Below are 21,546 nucleotides of genomic sequence, written 5' to 3'. Positions count from 1 at the left end.
CGCACGGTCTACGAATCGAAAAGCCAAAACGGAGCAACAACAACGATGTGAACCACATTCGCATTCAATTGGAGCGGCGAATGGGGAACGTAAACACAGCTAAAAGATAAAGAACGATTGCTGAGAAATCGAGGAACTAGTTCGGTAGCCAGTAATATTTAAAATTATTTCATATCGAAGGTATTTAAATAAGCAGTAATTTTTGAACTTCATGGTTCGTCAATAAGAAACATTTATTATAGAAATTGGTTTGTTAGTCAAATTACAGAAACCATAATTGGACACATTTTGTAGTCCTCAAATTTTTAGTGGTCCATTAACAGCAGAAACTAAATTTCACATTTATAAAGAACACTAGCTCGGTAACAAACAACTCGTAGTTCGCAAAATTTACTAGTCACATTAATTGCACTTATACATATTTACTTAAGAAATAACAAGTCGGTCATTAGTCACAGTTAAAAAATTAACAAGTTTTCTAATAGTTAGATAATCAGTATTTCCAACTACTGGAGAGCAAGCAAAATGATCGTATCTAAAAGTACTTCTAGTCAATTAAAGACATTAATATTTTGCTAATTTACTGATGAAATAGTTTCAGTGATCATGAGAAATCGGTTACAAATAAAGCAAAATATATTTAAAACCAGTTGGCAGGAACTACTCAAATTGTTAAACCAATTTTTAAAATGCATAATAACATTTGAATTTGAATTTTCCACCAATTTTGCATGCATATATTTTCTTTATTTTATCTAAATTCTTTTCACGCTACAAATAAGCTAATAAAATAAAACATCATCATAATAGAAAAAAACTACAAAAAATATTTTCACGTGAACCAAATTAAAGCACAGAAAAAGAGTGTAGTCTAGTTGAATGCTTCATTTAGTGCTCTTGGCATGATAAACAAAATTGATTGATTTTGTTTTGGTTTTCGGATTTTAGCAAACATACTATTCTAATTGAATCGAATTCCAAATTGACCCCACACAACGGTATTCTGAATTAAGTTTTATGGCTGAAAAATTCTCTGATGACGGCAACCCTGAAATATGGATAGTGGCAAAAACCAGCAAAATCAAGAAGGAACTAAAAAAAAATTGTAGAGGAAAAAACATTAGGGCAAAAACAAAAAAGAAAAGTGATGAGGAAAAACAGTAGCAAAAAGAGAGAAGTGGAACAAGGCGAGGGGCAATGGGTCGAGAGTCGTCACCTCTGGCAAGTAGGCGCTGCCAACTTCATGTAAACACTACTATAAAGAGAAGAAGACGATGAAGATGCAGGGGAAAGCGGGGAGACAAAATGGATGAGGGGCCAAAGTAGACGCAGGCACTTGGAGGTCGTCATGCCAAGAGCGAATAACTCATGCATGGTGCGCACATATAGATACAGTCCAACTTCGGTATCTCCAACTTTTTAAAGACTATTTTTTTGCAAGTCAAACTAAGTCAAGTAATAACACTTGAGACCAAAACTTTTTCAACTTTTACTACCTCTATAACTTAAAAAGCTTGAATATCTAAATTCAAGGGGACCAAAACGGCACCAAACAGTCATAATAATTAAAAAAAATGCAAATTTCTCAAAGTTTAAGTCTTGTCAAAACAAAATAAATCTAACAATAATTATGCAAAGTATATAAAATACTATCAAAAAGCCCACAGCTGAGATAAGTCTGTTCAGGCTAGAGAATTATCACTATAGATGGATATAGACAAATGCGTAGCTTGTGTGCAATTGCAATGGCGCCGAGCTGAAAAGCGGAGCAAATAAGAAAACAGCAACACAGCCAAACAAACGCTCTCCAACATAGATTGCAATGTTTATTTATTTAGTCGATGGCAACACCAACAGCACAGCACGGAATCTGCACAATGTGGGTATTTTGAGGGACGTTTGGCGGGAATGGCGAGAATGTGGGGGAGATGCACTCAGACACACTTAGAGACCCAATAATCCACCTGGCAACAGCAAAAACGGAAACAATGTAGGCGAAATAGCAAATAAAATTGAATTGAACTGAAAGACTAAAAGAAGGGGTTGAATGAGCCAAGATTAAATTAAATTCGCAGACAAAATACTTAAGGGCTTTAAGAAATGCAATTTGATTTAGCACTCGAGCTCAAAAAAGGATTTAAATTGCTTGCAATTATTAAAATTCACAAATTTATGTTAAAAACTTAAGCAAACTAATACGATTTCAGTTAAGTTTTATAAGTTTGTAGAATAGTGTTTGGAAAAGCCAGTAATTAAGTGTCAACTCAACAAGCTAACTGCTTTATAACTATTCGAGCGGGTACAGCATGGAAAATAGTTTTTAATCTATGTAAAAAAATATTATATTAGGATAGTATGATTTTAATTATACTACATTTTAAAATTGTAATTAGTTTCATCAAAAGAATTCACAAATTTTAAAACAGTAAGATAAAAAATTCCTCTAATTCTGTTGACCATTATTATGAATGTCTTTAATAATATTTAACATGTCCGAAAGTGGTTAGGATTAAAATATTCCCCTGTACAAAGACTAGAGACAAATGCAAGAGTAAGACAAGAACCCAAACGCAGTCAGAGTGATAAGAAAAGTTAAGTAAACGCACACAACGCACACTGGTCCAAACAAACAAATGATACAGGGTAAACAAAAGAAGGCAAACGAACTAAACCGGGGAGGGGAAGAGGCGATGCTAAGCCCGTTGGGAGTGGGAGTTGGGCTAAATTAAATGTTAGTTCAAAGCAGACGAAGTGTGAAATAATCACATTAACTAATGCACAAACAACGTCAAAGAACAGGAGGCGAGGCCAAGGCGACTAGACAGACGAGAGGGGACTAAAGCCGCAGGAGACACTCGTTCAGAATTGTGCTCGTTACCAAGGCAACCGCCCACCACACCCACCATTCACCCAGCCACCCAACCACCCACTCAGCCTCTTAAGTCATCGCCTACGTCATCGTTGTTTGGCGCAAATGTAAAGAGTGAATTGCCGAGGCAAAAGCTGCCAACACAAGTAAAGGCAGACTCTGAGGAGCATTGTAATGCTTAATTAATGACAGCCACGTTTTGTCTTTGCTTCTTCACCCACTCAGTACAATTAAATTCTATGCTTTGCAGCTGTTTAAAGACCGCACAACCAGGACCAGATACTTATAGGTTTATTTGGGTAAGCAAGTGTCAAGCCTGAGCATTAAGTAATAAACTTTGGAAAGTGCTTCCCTTTTTTTTAAATATCATTCAGCTTACCTGAATAAATTACAAGACTATTCACGAAAATATTAATAATGACTTTTTTGAAATGTGGAAAAATGTTCACAATATGTTTAATATCTAAATGAGTAATTTCAACCTTTATATTATTAGCTTCCAGTTTATTTATTATAACCTGTTTCGGTTTAGCTTGACGTTTGAACTCAGTATTTATATAATTATAATATAAAACTAACATTAACCCCTTTAGCCTCACTTGTAAATCTCTGTGTAGCTGTATTAACCATAAATTTTGATTTCCAGACAATCTACCACTCGAGTCTTATCATCTTTGGTACCAAAATATAGCTCTGTACGAACTCAATTAGGGATTGTCCAGCGGTACAACGTATCATATTGCTATCAACTAATCCACATATGGACGAAACTGGAATGAAACAGCGGTAATTATTATGGTCGCCCCATTGGCCTCCCCACTCGAGGGCGCGCCGACTATCTAAACAATTTTATCATCAACTGGAGCAGCGAGAACCATTTTCAGTCTCTGCCTGGCGTTCGAGCGTGTTGGAAGTGTCGGAGAAGATTGCGGCCAAAGTAGAGTATATTCTGAATACATCTATTTATTTAGTACAGTAATTGTGAGTAGGCAGAAATGGATTTGCGTGTGGGGTTCACTGACAAGCTGAAATTGGGCGCCAAGTGAGTACAAAGTTTGCAAACGAACGCGGGTGCGATGAGTCATCATAACTTGACATCTTTTTTTGCAGGATAATCGCCCATAAGGTTGTGCAGTATAAGTTGGGCACGGGTCAGACCAAAGAATTGACCACCAAATATGGTCAGGTAAAGGGTCAGCTGCGCAAAACGGTCTACGATGGCGAAATCTACTACTCTTTTGAAGGCATTCCCTTTGCCGAGCCGCCAGTGGGAGAGCTGCGTTTTCGCGCCCCACAACCACCGAAATCCTGGCAGGGAGTAAGGGATTGCACCTTTGCCAGGGCAAAACCGATGCAGAGGAACCCAATTATTAAAATTACCGAAGGATCCGAGGATTGCCTTTACCTCAATGTTTACGCGAAGAAACTGGAGACGCCAAAACCTCTGCCCGTGATGGTTTGGATTTTCGGCGGTGGTTTTCAGATAGGTGAAGCCTCCCGATATCTCTACGGACCGGATTACTTTATGAAACACGATGTCCTACTGGTCACCCTCAACTATCGCGTTGGTGTCTTGGGTTTTTTGAGTCTGAAAGACAAGACGCTCAAGGTACCAGGCAATGCGGGCCTGAAGGACCAAATCCAGGCACTTCGCTGGGTCAAGGACAACATAGCCAGTTTCAATGGTGATCCCGAGAATATAACCGTCATGGGTGAGTCAGCTGGCGGTAGTTCCACCCACATCCTTATGCAATCGGAGCAGGCTAGGGGGCTCTTCCATCGCGCCATCGTGCAATCTAGCTCGGCTTTATGTGCCTGGGCCACGCATCCGGATCGAAAGTGGCCCCAACGTTTGGGCAAGCAATTCGGCTACACCGGTGACTTGGAAAGCGAAAAGCAACTGTTGGACTTTTTCCAGCAGATACCAGCTGATAAGCTGACTCTGCACTGCAATGCGATTATGACGCAGGAGGAGCAGCGCGACTATGAGATCTTGGCATTTGCCCCGGTCATCGAACCATACGTGGGCGAGGATTGTGTGGTTCCGAAATCCCAGCATGAACAGTTGCCCACCGCCTGGGGCAATCAGATTCCAATGATCATTGGCGGCACCTCGTTCGAGGGACTCTTCTCGTATCAGTCCACTTTGCAGGATCCGCTTTACATGTTGAGTGCCTTTGAGGCCATAATTCCAAGGAAGGTCCGTGATGCCGTCGATAAGGATGAGCTGGCGGAGATGGTGAGGCGGCTAAAGAAATCCTATTTCGATGATCCTGAACGATCCAGCATGGAGCTGTACGAATGTCTGCACATTCTGAGCGTCAAGAACTTCTGGCATGACATTCATCGCACTTTGCTCGCCAGATTGACCTATGCGGCCAACTCATCCACGTATCTATACCGATTCGATATGGATTCACCGCACTATAATCACTACAGGATCTTGAAGTGCGGCAAGAAGGTGAGGGGTGTGTGCCATGCAGACGACATCTCCTACATGTTCTACGGAATACTCTCCAGCAAATTGGACAGGAATACACCTGAATATCGCACCATTGAGCGGTTGATTGGCATGTGGACATCGTTTGCCACCACTGGAGATCCCAATTGCGATATTATCGCACCCGTGAAATGGGATCCATTGCGACCAGGTGGTCCGGAACACTGCCTCAACATCGCCGATGGTCTGGAGTTCATGCCATTGCCGGAAAGCAAACAGTTTGTTGTATGGGATAGTTTCTATACCAGGGAGAGTCTCTACTGACGACGTTAAACTACATAACCAAATAATTTCAGGAAAATTAAAAAGCTTTATATGGTGTCCTTATTTCAAATTTGCTTCTTCGTTCATAATGGGCGATATAACTACGACTTAAGAATGAATCTTGTATTTCCGAATTCGTTTTACATAATTTTTTGTTGATGTATTTTTATAGTCTTTGTAACTTTCACTTTTATATTAAGGTCTTTAGATGCTTTTGATACTTTTCAATTTATTAGCTTTAAACCCAGTTTTTGTACAATTTTTGTATGCCAAACTTTAAACTAAATAAACCGAAAGAGAAAACACAACAAATCTTTGTGTTGGTCAGTGTCAAAATCAATAAATGCGAAGAAAGAATTTTATCAAGGTCTGATAAAGGGTAAGCCAAACGTTTTAATACGACACAAGAAATAACCCATAAACCGAAGACGACTGTTCCAATTATCCCACTCCAAAAATGATTCGCTTAATGTATTCTCTTGGGTTTTATTCCATTTTTATAATGGCAAAGTTTTCGGTCGGAATTGATTTCGCAGCCAGTTTTATCCGGATCTAGTGTCTGGGTCGTGTTTGCGCTTCTTTTATTGATTTTTGGGCAGGCTGCCAGAAAATTCTTGGGAGCCAAGGAAATACCGCAGGTCATTGTTGTCAATCTCATAATATGTTCTTCTTTTACTGGTTTGCTCTGCATTCCCCATCCATTCACAAGCTTATAAATTTATGAAATGTTTAAACAACAATTAATCTTCGATTTTGGGGAATCAGGCCTTGCGATTTTGAAATTTTGTTTAATGACTTTCACAGGAAAAAAAGAACTTTTATGGAGAATTTTATAATGCCATTGCAAACATAAACTTGATTTATAATGGAGGGTATTTTTAGACAAACGAGAAACAAGTTGGGTTTATTTGCATATCAACTTGTCTGCAACAAAGTCGGGATTACCCTTTAAAATGTCTTTAAATGTACATAAACTTAAGGGGGTTAATACTTTGTATTATGATTTTGTAAAAATTAAATAAAATAATAACATATGTATGTATAAAAATTCTAAAGAATATTATTTTTTTTAAATCTTGCTTAAATATGTACAAAAATCATTTAGCAAAGTTGATGGTTAAATCAATGTAATACAATTTTCTACTGCACATTTCAGAGGGTATCTTAAGCGATTTGTTAATACAATTGTTTATAACATGCCTCGATATAGTTTATGGCTTTCGTTTATTTCGGTTCTGGCATCGAGCCAGACCAACGGATCGATTTAAATTTTCTTACTATTTTCATGATTTGATTTTGTTTGCTCGCACTCGGTTTGCTTTAAATAAAATTTGAGCATAAATATTTAAATTGTTTTTCGCACATTTCGTTGAATGGAAAATGGGTGCGCGTCATTGGGGGAGGAAAACGCGCTGGTTGGTCTGTAGGTAGGCCCGGTTTGGTTGCTTTTCTGGCAGCCGGCCAAAAGAGAATTTCCATGGTTTACTGGGTTAAATTTAATTAATTTGTCTCGTCGCCTCAGCCCAGCGCCCAGTCGCTATGATTTTCCCAGTTTGATTATTTATTCATCCTGCATTTTCCTGAATAGGCTTGTGGACACTCCGCACCTCTCACCTCTCACCTCTCACCCCTCACGCCCTTTTCTGCATTGCAGCATTTGCCATTTTATTTGTCTTTATTTATTTATTTATTATTTCGTGAGCGCACTCATTTTTTTCCACCGCTTATTTTTGTTTGGGCTTTACTTTTTCCTGCGAAATTTACACAATTCCAATTAATGGCATTTAATTATTTATCCGGCATTTTACACATTGCATTCCCGAGTTTCGAGAGGCGACTGTGAGCTGCGGCAGCGACGCAGGCAGCGTCTCACCAGCTGTGAGTTTTGCATTTTTATGGCATGTTGGAAATTTCTGCGCTGAATTTAAAATTCAAATTGTTTTGGTTTCGTTGCGGTGGGTGGCGATGGGTGACTATGGGGGGTGAGCCCCTACAAATTAATTTACATTTGCGGGCTTTGTTGCGTGCGAACGAGTGGGTGGCGATTGGGGTGTTCTCAAAAGTTTCGAGGCCCAAACTTATATGAAATTAATGTATTTATAATTTTTTTTCTATTTATAATATAATTTCTGAAATTTATTTAACCGTTGAAAATACGGCAAAAAAATGTTCTTTTACATCGACTGAAACTAAATATTTTCTGAACTATTAAAAAAAGGAAATATGTTATTTTATAGTGGATATCTGAGGGGCCTCAACCGACGCACAGATTCATTTATGTTTTTCAATACTTTTTTTTTCGTTTATTTTAAAATAATGTTTTTCCTGTTCAATCAAAAGATAAAAATTTTCCCAAATCCAATTAGCAGTTTATATAAAACTAATGAAGTAAGTACGAGTTAAAGAATAGACACAGTATTTCATGTTTCTCTACTACTTAAATGACATTATATATGAGTTTTTTAAGTTGTTTTAGACTCGGCTTTTCCGTTCGTATTGTAAGCTAAAAGTATGAGAAAACTTATGGAATTTTGCAGCTTAAAACATATATAACATTTAGAGACCGGGAAAAACAAAATTCCCACGAGTTATTAACCAAAATACCTAAACAAAAAATTAACCTGTAAGAAAACTATCTAATTTCTTTATTTAATTTAGCCATAAAAACTGTCATGGGTTTTCCATTTTCATAACATAGTTTCCCTTGGGAAAGGAAACTTTCATTGAGGCGAATAACACGTGAATCATTCAAGAAATACTAAGCACACTGAAACCAAATTTCGTGCCCCACTCCCCGAGACAAGCTATACAACCACTATCAATGAGCGAAACCAGGGCGATGTCTCAAATTTATAAATACATTTTCGCATTCAGAAATAAAATCGAAAGACAAAAAAAAAAAAAAAAAAAGGAAAATGCGAAACAAAACGAAAGAAGCGAAATAATCGCGGAAAGCTATTAAAATTTAATCAGAAACACAAGCGACCCTGCGGTCAAAATTCCCACAACATTCGCCGCCTTTACGAGGTCTCCTCCCGCGTGACCCCTCCTTGATCCACAGATCCACAGTGGTGTGGATTGTTGGTGGATGATGATAATTCCCTCTGCGCGGCGGGACAGGGGGGGGGGGGGGTGTACAATATATACTATACTAAAGTACTAAAGTATATGTGGAGGCTGACGACGATGGCAACGACAACGAAAGCGACGACGACGACGACGACCCCACTGATTAATCGTTCGCACAGTGGAGTGCCTTACGCCCGGGTCAATCTCCATGGCGCCAACATCATCATGATCATCACCATCGCCATGGCACAGCCTCATCGTTATGGTCATCATCATCCGCACATTGGGTGCTGTGGCCATATTTTTGTTTATTTTGATTCGTGCGACGCGAAACACTGCTCTCGTAAATTTGTTTCTGCGTTTTGTTTTATTTGGTTTGGTTGCCAAGGTTTGTTTTTACCATTTGCCATTTTCCATTTTCCATTTTGCATTTTGCATTTCCTCTTCATTTTTTCGACGCAGCGTGTGCTCCCCCTATTTTAACCGCCCCCTAACCATTTTTATTGAATTCCATTATTTATGCGAGAGTGCACAATATTGAAATTTTCACAAAATATTTGGAAAAACGATGGTTTGTATGCTGCTAGCATCTATAAACATTTCTATTTGCATATTCATACATTTTATGTGGATATGTGCGTATAGAGTGGGGGGTTTAACTTAAAGCGAACCCCCCTTTTGGTTATTTTGCGGAGATGAATGTTTAAGTTTCGAGAGTTCGCAGGAATTCATTTTGATGACATAGCTAAAACAAGTATATCAGATTTTTCAGATTGCTTAATTGAAAACCATCTGACTTATAGTTCTTTTTAAGTTTATATAAGGAAGGTGAAATATTATTATTTTTTGACTTATGTAAACTGAAATACGAAGACTTTTCTTCTCTGCAAAATAAAATACTTTTCCCAAGTTTACCATAAGAACAAAGAAATCAGACCCAAGTGCCAAAAATTCAACTGAAAACCTCGACACCATTTCTGATCGAGATGTGAATGAAAAAAAAATCGCTAGCGAGGCCGGATGAATCTGCTCCATATGCATATATGCCAATGAGAGAACCCCGTATTTGAATTGCAAACTCACCTGGTGGGCGTTCCATTGCTGTATGAGGTCCTCGTAACAGGGCAGACAAGCCTGGATCATGCCGCGCGGATCCTTGGGACGTGAGCGTGCTGGCCGCGGATGCTGTTCGTTGAACAGGGGGAAATACGCCACAGCTTGCCCTGGTCTTCCGGTTTCCCTTGGCTTCACCGTACTCAGCTCGATGAGGCTTCCCCTGCGCTGTTCATCGCCGCACACGTAGCACACCTCGGTGATGGAATTCTTGTCCGGCATGGAGAGGTCCAGGATTCCCACTTCTGGTTGCGGTTGACTGGTCGGCGCCACCGAACTGATGATCGATCCATGACGAGGCGTTGGTGGAGCACTGGAACTCGAGGAGTTCCGTAAGTCCAGCACGGTGGCATTGTCATCTTCGAAAGTGGACGGCGCCGGAGGTCCCAGTGGGGCACTGCCGGGCGAGGGCAACGCACTGTAGGGATTGCCCTTGTAGTGGGCCGACTCGGCTGCTCCGCCGCCAGCGTTCACCTGCTGCTGCAGCAGATGATAGGCGGCCGTCTGCTGCTGCAGCTGTTGATACTGGGCGGGATGATACGGCGCCTGGCCCTGATAGCCAGCCGGTGGTGGTGCCGGACTTAGCTTGAACTTCTGCTGGGCATAGCCGGCGGATTTCATGGCCGGCGGCTCGCTGGGCGGTCGCGATGAGGGCGAGGCCACGGGCATGTCCCGTGATTGTGGCCTGCTCAGGTATCTGTTGTGGCTGCTCGACGGCGTCGAGTTCCTGGGATAAAAGTCCCCACCACCACCACCACCACCACCACCGCCGCCACCGCCACCGCCGGCAGCACTGGGATTCGGCGAGGGTGAGGCATTCCTTGAGGTACTGTGGTGGTGGTGGTGGTGATGCGACTGCTGCAACTGCGGCGAGTAGTGGCGTGCCAAGGCATAGGGATCACCGTGGCCCTCCACCAGGCCATTCTGGGTGAGATGCTCAGCACTCAAACCCAAAACCTGGGCGGCATACTCGCTTTGTGTGGCCACATCGGCTCCAATGTAGCCCTTTCCGTCCACCCGTTTCATGTGGTAGATGCGCTGCAGCAGGGGTTTCTTTTGCCGCTCGTAGGCATCCCATTGCTCGTTCAGGGATCGAAAGCAGAGCATACAGGCCCACACGTAATCCTGGCCAGGCGTCACTCCCGTCAATCCGTTCGGCGGGTCGTGACGCTCCAAAAAGGGAAAATAAGATTCAGCGGGACGCTCGGCATTGTGACGAATGCGCAGCGGTTGCGGCTCATAGCCACCATGTCCGCCACACACAAAACAAATGGTCATGGGCACATGATGGTGATCTGGCGGCGCTGAAGCTCTTCCCGTCGACTTGACCCCGGCATAGTAGTGCTGAGCGGCATGTGGCTGAGAGCCCAAGTGATATTGCTCGCCGGGAGTCCGGCTGCTGCGATGAGCCGCTGCACCGGGTGAGGGCATCAGCTCCACGGGCGCGTAAGGCTGCTTGGTCGCTTGGAGCGTTCCAGTCGAGGCCGGCGAGGTCGGGTTCGGTGTGGTTGCTGGCTCGGAAAGCTGGCTGCCACCGCGAAGTTCATTTTTGATATACGCCTTCGCTTTTTCCATAATATCAGCAGCTGCAATGAAAGAAATAGAAGTCAAAGACGTTAGAAATTGCTTAAATTAATCTCACTAAACTTAAACCGAACATTTGTATGTTTTCTCAGTTAAATCAATCTTACTCAGCTAACCAATTTCCAAAGAAATATAAGCACAGAAAACAATTAGATTCTAAGTGGCGACATCTGCCGGAGTGCAGCGCCAACACTACACCCCTGCTAACAGGTGTTTCGTTCTATCGCGCTCTTTTATGACGTTATAATATAACTTAATTGCAAATTACTTCTATAATAAAAGTTCGATTTGGAAAATTGTGGGTCTGTCGTAGATATTGACCGAATAAATAAATACTGCCCAATAACTAGCCTCTACCATGCTCAGATTGACATGACAGAATTTCGCGATTTGTGGGCTTTAAGATGGGCGTGGCCAAATTTTGATTTACAATTGCGCTGCGTGTTTAAAACTAGAACCTGCATGTTGATTGCCAACAAGTTTACGAGTTATCGACGTTTATACGGACAGCCAGACAGACATGGCTAAATCAAATCGGCTAGTAATTGTGACCAAGAATATATATCCGTTGTAGAGTGGTAAACGCTTTCCTCTGACTGTAACATACTTTTCAACGAATATAGTACTCTACGAGTAAAGGGTAGGGTACGTCTTCATTAAGACCCTTCAAGTTTTAAGACACGTAAACCCTCAAATTTAAATTTTCAAATAATTGAGTTTTCATCAAAAGTTATTTATTTTGTTCATCAATGGTGTTTAAATAACATAATATAATAAACAAAAGTATAAACAATAAACCTGTTGATTTTAATCTAAAAGTCAAAACTCTGTCACAAGTAAAAAGTTAAAAATATGTTGATGATTTCTTTGAAAAATAATAACATATTTTGAACTTTTTAAGAGGCCATTTGACTCCCAAATTCTGCGAATTAAGTCATAAACCAGGAACAGATTGTATTTTATTCTCCATGATCCCCGTTCTGGCGACCAGCCTCCAGCGCAGTTGGCAGCGTTTGTGATCACAAAATCGATGCACGTTAATCGAACGATCACCGATGGCGATAACCTATTTCAGTGCGGGTCTCGCGATAACCCGCATCACTCAGCGATCATGATCTCTGAGCTCTGGGCATCAATGTGGGAAGTATACAAAAAAAAGCGATGGAAAGAAAAGAAAAAAAATATTTGCATGTTTAAGTGATTCGACGATTTGTCGGACGTTGCTTCTTGTTTCTGAATCGATGTGATTTTATTTGATTTGATTTACTTCGCTTCTCGTTTTTCGTGCGACGCGCATTTGTTTTCATTAATATGTATAACAATTTCAGACATGTGACGCAAGTCGGACACTCGAAAGAGCAACTGAATATGGAGCTAATAACGAGCGAAACGGGAAAGAAAAAGTCAGCGGAGAGGAAAGCCCCTCGAATATGAAATCAGATGTACGAAGATTTTAGCATATATCTCGCACTCTAGAGTTCCAGATAAATCCGGTCGGACGCCTGGCTAAATATATCGGTGTGATTTGTTTATAGCACGGACCACATCCGAATGGTGCTAATTCGCTTTATCAAGTACATACTATATGAGTCAAATCAGGCTGCTGCCCCACAGCAAATTCGCTAAACAATTTTGTGCTGCCCTCGATTAGCGATTCTCATCATAACGGAAACAACAATTGAACAATGGGTACGCTGTTTTTGAATTGCTTTATTTCTAATTCAACATTATGCAATCATAGTATTTGCTTCAACTAATTAAATGTTTCATTATTTATTTACAAAAATTGTTAACAATTTTCCAGCAGTCATTTTAGTGGCCATAATAAAGTTGTTTAATGTAAGCAAAAGCATGCAAAAAGGAAGTTTTTCATATTGCAATTATTTTTAATTTATTTATGCGCATTTTTATTGATTTTTTGTTTGGGTTGGTGGCTTTTAAAGAGGTGGGCAAGCAATTGTTTTTGCTTTTTGGCCAGCTGCAGGTGGAAAATGTAGTTTCGAGCGCCCATATTTTGTATTTTCCCCTTATTTTTCTGGTTCAAGCTTTTAAGAGTTGTTTACAGTTTTTTTTTTGTTTTAGTGTGTTGCCTATACAGTTAGGGTTAAGTTAAAGGTATTTCCTATTTGAATTTATCATGTAAGAGATATTAATTTTTATTTTTGATATAATCATACAAATATTCTTTTAGATTTAGTAAAGTTTATTTACCTTACTACAATTCTAGGCATCGACACTTTTCACTTAATTGTTTGAGTTGGCAAAGGTCAAGGGCCTTTTGCAAAAAATTCTTGCTTTCTGTACTTAACCTTCTTTATAATCAATTTAAAATCAATTTCATTATACACAATAGGGGAAAATTTTTTTCGAATTTTTTTATTTGGAAATAGTTATTTGTCAAATGTCAACATCTCTTTTGCTGACCGCAACTGTGAGTATAGTATGTTTTCAGAGTTTTTGCCTGTGAATGCACTTGAATATTGTTGCTTTTGTTGCCGCCCACCTGCCCCTGTCTACACCCCCCTTGCAGTTGTTTTAAAAAGTTTTTGTTTTTTTTTTCCCAGCAGCTCGCAGGAACATTTTTACGGCTTTCATGTCCTTGTTTTTGTTTTTGAGGGCGTGGCATAACCAGAACAAGTGAAATAGAAAACCCAGCGAACCATTGCTTAAAGTTTTCTTCCACCAAAAAAAAAAAAAAAAGTTTAGCTTTAACCATTGAACTCGCGCTTATCGTCGATGTTCTTGGCTTTGTTTTTTCTATAGTTACAGTTATAGCTGTAGCGGAAGTTGCATACAATAACAATAACAACGGGGGCTGAAGCATTGTACAACTTTTCAGGACAAAAAAGAAAAAGTTGCGTTGCTCGAAAAAGTTTTTAGCGTTGTTGGAAATTCTTTTCTTTCGCTCTCTTTTCGATTATATGTTGAGTTTTTTTTTCGAGTTCTTGCTCTAGACTCTACAGTGTGGAGCTAGCAAAGTGAGTTAAGGTGCTTAAGTTTTGCCATCTTCATTGTTCGTCGCTTTTTATCTATTCTTTTATTTTTGTGCCAGTTTGCTGGAAAGAAACTAAACGCCGCGGGAAGTGAGATGCATTTGGGGAAAAATTGGGGAAAAATGTAATAATAAATCTCGCAGTGAAATATGAATTCGTAGCGAGCCAAAAAAGGATGTTTTCTACGGATGTTCATATTTCATATTTCCAAGCTTTTGGCTAGCCTTTGAGGCAATTGAAGTTACGAGCGAAATTGAATTTTAAAATTTGCATTGGCCAAACAAGATGGAGAGCGGAAACAAGACCAGCAAAAGCAAGAACTGAATGGACAGATAAATCCCGAACGAGATGCAACAACGAAAACATGGCGATATGACAGCCAGCGGGGAGTGGGAGTCGAAAATGGAATTTATTAAATAGCATTCCGCGCAATAAACTCTCGCAAAAAACACAAACAGCAAAAATCCGCACCCACACACACACACGCGCATAATCAAATAAAACAACATGGACATGCAATTTTATAGCAGGACATCGGTTTCCTTCTGTACACCCCTACGCCCTCCGCAATTTTTATAAAACTCCAACCTCACAGTCTCCCTCCTCACGCAACATCAACAGACACAAAAACAATCAAAAACAAGAATGGAAAGATAGGGATCGAAATTGAGAGCGTCCATTTCGGTCCATTATTCATTCGGTATTTCAGAAATTTTGTATATTTTTTAAGATCAATTTTAATAAACGTATTTATTAGCTATTGATATTAATTATTATACGACAAAAAATGATAATACATTTTGCTATTTGTGGGATGTGGCAGTGTATCATAATCAATAGCTTTTTTTCATAGTTTTTTTTTAGAATCTGTCCAGGTAGCACAATCACTAAATTTAATAATATCAATAGCCAATAAATTAATTATAAAGATTATTAATATTATTATTATCAATTAATTTATTATTAAGAGAGAAATGCATTTAATTAAAGCATTAAATTAAGTAAATTAAACAAAAGCTACCAAAGCTTAATGTAAATTTAAGATTAAGTAAGTCGGAGAGACATCCTTTATAGCGTTACGAACTTTTAAATACAATTTTTTTTTTTTAAATTATAATACCCCCTGGAAGGGTATACAAAAAAGGAACAAATAAAAGCAGTAAAACAAAGACCGCTCAACATTTTTTCCATTAAGAGCACGAAAAAACTGGACCTTTAAAAGGGGCGCAGGGATATGGAGAGAAGGCTCCATTGTGCATTCAGATTCAGGTTTTCGGACCTGATAATAAAAAGAGACCAAATAAAAAGGTTAAATTAATAACCGTGGTCGCTCTTTAAAGTTAAAACCAAATGCGACAAATAAAGAACCGATATGTGTATGTATGTTTGTACTACAGACGAAATGCATATTTAATTATTGTATAAATCATCCGTTTTATTTTGATTTTCATTTTATTTATCATGGAGTTGGTTTTTTCTGGAAAAAGCGTCTGCCTCATTAAATTGCCATTTTAATGATTATTTCGTTTCCTCGATTTCACAAATAAAATAATTTGAGATTTAATTAAATCGGTTGGTTGAACTAAAAGTTTGTTATTAAGCTAATTGATAAAAATAATGTTTAAGTAATTATAATTAGGTATCTCTAATTTTAAATCACTGATGTGCATCCATCAAATTTTTGTCATATTTGACAATAGTATTAAAATAATTATAACGCTAGACATAACCGTACCACTTGCGATTGCTCGTTTGCCTGGACTTACGCAATTTTTAATTGCAGTTTTATGAAAAAGTTGAGTTCGAGGCGGACACATGTGATTGAAACCAAATGAAACCAAACCGTCAACTTGCAATTGATTAAAATTAATTGAATTTTCAATTTTGTCTTTCGCCGGCTTGCGAACCCAACCGGTAACCGGTAACCGGTTTCAACCGATTCAAGGCGAACCATTCAATTGAGCAAACGGTATTTTAATATTTTAACTGATTGATGGCAGTTAATATGGCCTGATTGTTCCGATACTGACCTGTGCTCCGGTGTGCTTCGGCCTATTCCAGTTGACTCCTATTAATCCAACTCATGTGCTTGTTTTTGTTGGGGAATTATTGCGACGCTTAAAGGTGGAAGCAGGTGAAAAAAGGGCTTTACGGGAATTAAAGCCAGATAAGGGGATTGAAGGGATTTAACATCAGGAAAAACACATTTGGTTGTAGGCACTTTTCTCGACTTTCCTTTGGGGTTTCTATGTTTTTTTATTTTTACTAACACTCTTGGTTATATTTCTTCACTTGCTTTTGAAGCTATTAAGAGCACTAGTGAAATTTCGGATATTTGAATTGAGCAATTTAGGTAATAAAGGTGATTTAAATACCCATTATTTTCTGTGTTTACAGTGTCATGTCATTTAGAATGAACCGGTAAGGTTTTTATTAATTTTAGACAGGGCGGAATCTAAAATGGGTATTATAAAAATTTTTAAAAATTTTGTATTGCTTATACAAACGATTTTATATATTAATATGTTTATTTTTATATCACTAACGGAATTAAACAAATTGAATAAAAATAAAAGGAACTAAAGTGTCTTTACGAAAAAACATTTTAGACCTTTTTCCTTTGAGACAGTTTGTAATAGTTGTTTTTAGTTTTGGCCACAGCATTTCCGCTGTTTTTGATGTTTTTTTTTATTATTTTTGTTTTAAAATTGTATTTGATATAATTATTGTTTAATTTATTGATTTTAAAGTATGCATGCCTGAAATCTAATGACTACTACTTGGTTTTCAACAGTGCATTTAATGCTGTTGATAGCAAATATCGACTTATTAAATATTTACTATGGTATTAGGCTTGTATTTCATCTTTTGTGCTTTAACGGGTAATAGATTAATGTTTTGCTTCGATATCTTGCCGTGTATTTCGATAGCATTGTATATATTGTACTTTAAGCATAAGATATCGACTTGATCTATTTATTAAAAAGGTTTTTTTTTTTATTGGTTATTTCCGATTTCTGTCAGTGTTAATTTCTGTTAAAAGAATTCCGGTAGTGTATTTAAATCCTTTAAGAGAAGATATTGATTTGTTTATTTAATAAAATGGCACTGGTGTTTTCTTATATTCAGCTGTTTTTATGTAACTATTTTTCTTTGGTTAATTTTTAACGTTGTTTACTTTCGATTTCTGTTAGTGTATGTTGTTCGCATTGTAAACATTTTTACAGAATTCAGAACAAATTTCGTTTCATGGCCACTGCGGTGGTCTCTCTGCGCTGACGCCGGCAGCGACGCTGGCCACGACGTCGGCGTCGTCAGCGAAAGGCGACACCATTTCACCGGCGACACATGCGAAATGAGTGCGACAGAGACGGATGATCGCGATCACACACAACGCACACACAATCTCGCTGCAACTGTTGCAGCAGCAGCAAAAACAACAACAATACAGTTAAATAGTCGCTGTTTTTTTTTTGTTTTTCAGCGCTGTGACCTTGGAACCGTTAACTTTTCAAGCTGAACTCTTGGACTTGTTAAGTTACCCGTAGTTATAACACCTAAAAAGCGCTTATCCAATTGTTTGCCTTTTGCTTTTGTTGCTTGTTGCTGCCTCTGCCGCAGTCGCTGCCTCTGCCGGCGTCAGCTGCTCACGTACGTGAGTGTTTCTGTGTGTTATGCCGTTTGTTTTTATAACCCTTTTATTTGGCACATTTTTCGCCACCGTGCAATTGCAATATTTACGGAATATTCGCGGTTGTTGAGGCTTTTTGGCAATTTTAGCGCGGAGGTGGATCGGCGGAGACGACGGAACAGCGATATATAATTGCAGCATTGGCAAGAAGAAGAGCCGACCAGCAGTGGCGACCAGTGTGTACACACCGCGGCGAAATTGCCACCTGGCCGACAGAGTGGCCACATTGATGGAATTCATTGCATTTTATTCTTGTTCACTGCACTTAACTTAATTACTTTTTCTACTTGCTTTAATCTACTTGGCTCACTTGATTTTATTTACCACAAATTTAAATGATTCTACGCGTAACATTCAAAAAATAAAGAAGAAGCAGGCCATCAGCTGTTGCTCATTTGCTGCTCATATTGAGTTTGGTGCTAACGCGTTTTTGCCACTTATTGGCGCCACCTTTAAAACAGATGATAGATTTCAAAAGACGCGGATATCAAATTAAATATTAATAAGAATATAGTTCAACGTATATTAAACGTAAGGATTACGATTTTACGATTACGATTCAGTCACAATTAATAATACAAATATTATTCAGAAAATGTTTAATCAACTGTAACCAAATAAATAGGCTTGACGTCCCTCAAATAAACAAATAAATAGAAAACCTTAATAGGTTTAAATTATTTGATAACTTCTTAAAAAATATTATTTTCGTTTAATGCAAATTCTATAAAAGATCTTACAAATATATGTTTAAGCAACATACCATTCCAAATCTAATAAGATTTTATATTTTAATCTTTAAGAGAAGACATAATTTTTGCTAATTTCATAAAATGATACTAGTATTTACTTATGTTCAGCTGTTTTATATAACTTTTTTATATTTGGTTATTATTTAACGTTGTTAAATAAGTTCTAATCATTAGCTCCTAGATTCCAAATATCTTGAATAATTTTTAGCTTGAACTATAATTAATATAGTTACTAAATTTATTGCAATTTTTAAATTTAATAGTTACATAGTTTTTGCAGATGGCTTTTTGACAATTGTCAAAAAAAGTTTGTGTTTCCAAAACCTTAATTCGAACTACATATGTATAACTTACCAAGCAGTACACGAAAGCCTTATACTTCAACCTCAAATCCACTGTAATAATAATCAGAAACTACAGGGTGGGCCCAAATAACTGTCGCACTTAATTTTTGAAATAAAAAACAAACCATGAGATATTTTAAGTAACAAATATTATTTATTTAATATATATTAATATAGCTTACATTACTAAGACTTAAGTTCTAATCTTTCCCCTTTGTATTTTCGGGCGAGCTTCAAACGTTTCTTAAAACTATTGCAAGCGGCACGCACCACATCATCAGGAATTTCATTCCAAATTTTTGTCAAGTGTCGCTTAAACTTTTCCAAATTCATCTTTTTTAAATCCTTTAGTCTATCCAGCATGTAACCCCATATGCAGAAGTCTAAAGGATTTAGATCTGGTGACGATGGAGGCCACTCATCAACAGCCATGAAACATGGAATGTTATCTTTGCACCAGTGCTGAACAGTTTTGGCCTTATGAGCCGGAGCAGAGTCTTGCTGGAAGCAAAATGGCTTATTCCCGAACAGCTTTGATGCATGGGGATAAAAATGGCCCACAAGCACTTCATCCAAATAATATTTGGCATTGATTTTCACGCCTTTATCGATAAAAAGAAGGGGTAACTTACCTTTTTCAGATATGGCCCCCAAACCATGACAGACGTTGTGTTTTGGAATCTCTCAACAGCAATTTTTCTGTTGAAATATCCTCCATACTTGCTGCATACACCCGATCATTCTGCGGGTTCAGGCTTTTTGCAATATGAACAACTTTTCATCAGAAAACACAGTATTGCAACCTGCGTGCCGCCGAAGTAACTGCCCACTTCTTTCCTGTCGCATTTTTTTTTGACGTTCTGTCAGACCATGAATTCTTTTTTTTTGTAAGGTTTCAGTCCCAAGTCATCTTTTATGATGTTTCTAATTGTTTTGCGGCTCACATTCAGCTCATTGGCTAGTTTTCGAGCTGACCTCGCACAATTTCGCCTAATTCTTTCACGCACATTCTTTATTATTTTAGGGGTTCTAACACTTCTTTTCCGACCAGTTTTTTTGGCTATATCAACACTTCCAGTTGCCTTCAATCGAGCCACAGTGCGCTGAACAAATCGCCTATTCACATTGAGATTTTTTAGCAACTTCACAATTTCACTTGTTTTTTTCCTTGCAAATGCAAGTTTTGCACTAGCTCCCGTTTTGCTTCCATCGTCGCCAAAATTCTAACTTGCACTGATCTTATCAGCAATAAACCCCGTTAGTTACGAAATAAGATAAAGAAAGAAGAAATGAAAAAACAAAAGAATAGAAGCACTTGTTTAAGAGTGCCGAAGCTTTGAAAAAGTGCGACAGTTATTTGGGCCCACGCTGTAATACATCATCAAAATGAACTCAAAACTGATTTTTATTATTCCACTCGCCTTGAGTAAGTTTTTCGACAGCATAACAGCGATTCTTATAAACTATATCCAAGATAGGTTTAAGCTTCTTGCCCGAAGTTGGCGGAGTACCTGTAGAAAACGATCTTCCAGGTGAAATAGCATTGGCCAATAACTCGATTGCTATACAAAATTCCACTAGCTGGGCAACAACCTTGCTGGAAATGCGGCATCCAATTTGGGGTCGTGTATATAGGATTCCACAATATCTAAGACGTCTTAAGGGCGAAATGGAAACGGAATTGCGGGGTAAGATTGTACCCAAATTTCCAAAGTGGCCACTTTTTTTCAAGGTTACAGTGGAGCCAACCAAACCCGTTGATATGGTCAATTTAGAGAACCACATTGGGGAGGTCGAACCACATCAAAATGTAGGAAGTTTGAAGTTAATGCGCATGCTGATCGAACATGTTTGTAGGTTCATAGACTCAATTCCTAGGTTATCTATAAACAATACACTCCTTTTTCCCATCAGGGAGGGATGCCAAGGCCCTTATAAAGAAGGACATGAAAGGAAAAGTCGATGGGGTTTAGATGATTTCAAATGAGTGGAAATTGATGAACATTTTTTGAGAAAACAGTTTTATTTCGAATTCAGTTTTGGACGATGGACAAGTCAAGATAAGAAGAGAAAAAGAAGTATCCAAACTATTAAATGAAAATGAAAATTTGTAGAGGAAGCCGGAAGAAAATAAAGATTAACGTGAGCACATTGTCCAGATTAAATAAAATATTCCAACATAAAAGAGCTATAAAAGAAGTTTGCACTTCCCAAATAATAAACAACAACAGATAAGGTACATTTAAGATTTTTTCATTGGTTTTCTTTTATATGTATATATATATATATATGTATATATAGTATAACATTGTTAACATTTATTATTGACTATGTAATATCCACTGCAGAGATACTTTTCGTGTTTCG

General features: G+C 38.4%; 3 protein-coding genes across 5 annotated transcripts in view; 2 read left to right on the top strand and 1 right to left on the bottom strand.

Moving 5' to 3' along the window:
• Positions 1-18,237, bottom strand: part of LOC108134629 (centrosomal and chromosomal factor) — a 72,938-nt gene extending 54,701 nt beyond the window's left edge. Inside the window, exons 1-3 of one of the 2 annotated variants that reach the window (XM_041709830.1) lie at positions 18,134-18,237; positions 16,423-16,708; positions 9,786-11,401 (exon numbers count right to left, since the gene is read on the bottom strand). In XM_041709830.1, the coding sequence (XP_041565764.1) occupies positions 9,786-11,390 (1,605 nt within the window). In that variant the 5' untranslated portion in view covers positions 11,391-11,401; positions 16,423-16,708; positions 18,134-18,237. Of the gene's footprint in view, positions 1-9,785; positions 11,402-16,422; positions 16,848-18,133 lie in introns of both variants that reach the window. The other variant, XM_041709829.1, reaches the window with a different exon arrangement.
• On the top strand, positions 3,743-5,977 carry LOC108137536 (esterase B1). Its single transcript, XM_017259259.1, has 2 exons — positions 3,743-3,911; positions 3,980-5,977. The coding sequence occupies exons 1-2, from the start codon at positions 3,865-3,867 to the stop codon at positions 5,631-5,633; spliced, it is 1,701 nt and encodes a 566-aa protein (XP_017114748.1). The 5' UTR covers positions 3,743-3,864; the 3' UTR covers positions 5,634-5,977.
• A 922-nt stretch (positions 18,238-19,159) lies between the features above and the next one.
• Positions 19,160-21,418, top strand: LOC108137535. 2 transcript variants are annotated; one of them, XM_041709796.1, is made up of 4 exons: positions 19,160-19,250; positions 20,551-20,605; positions 20,658-21,032; positions 21,094-21,418. In XM_041709796.1, the coding sequence occupies exons 2-4, from the start codon at positions 20,566-20,568 to the stop codon at positions 21,150-21,152; spliced, it is 474 nt and encodes a 157-aa protein (XP_041565730.1). In that variant the 5' UTR covers positions 19,160-19,250; positions 20,551-20,565; the 3' UTR covers positions 21,153-21,418. The 2 variants fall into 2 exon arrangements, with proteins under 2 accessions (XP_041565730.1, XP_017114747.1); XM_017259258.2 differs by lacking the exon at positions 19,160-19,250 and having other exon boundaries at positions 20,566-20,605; positions 20,654-21,032.
• The last annotated feature ends 128 nt before the right edge of the window (positions 21,419-21,546 follow it).

Source organism: Drosophila elegans, unplaced genomic scaffold (assembly GCF_018152505.1).
Source record: "Drosophila elegans isolate 14027-0461.03 unplaced genomic scaffold, ASM1815250v1 contig_520, whole genome shotgun sequence".
Lineage (NCBI taxonomy): Eukaryota > Metazoa > Arthropoda > Insecta > Diptera > Drosophilidae > Drosophila > Drosophila elegans.
This window is presented reverse-complemented; position numbering and strand designations above follow the sequence as displayed.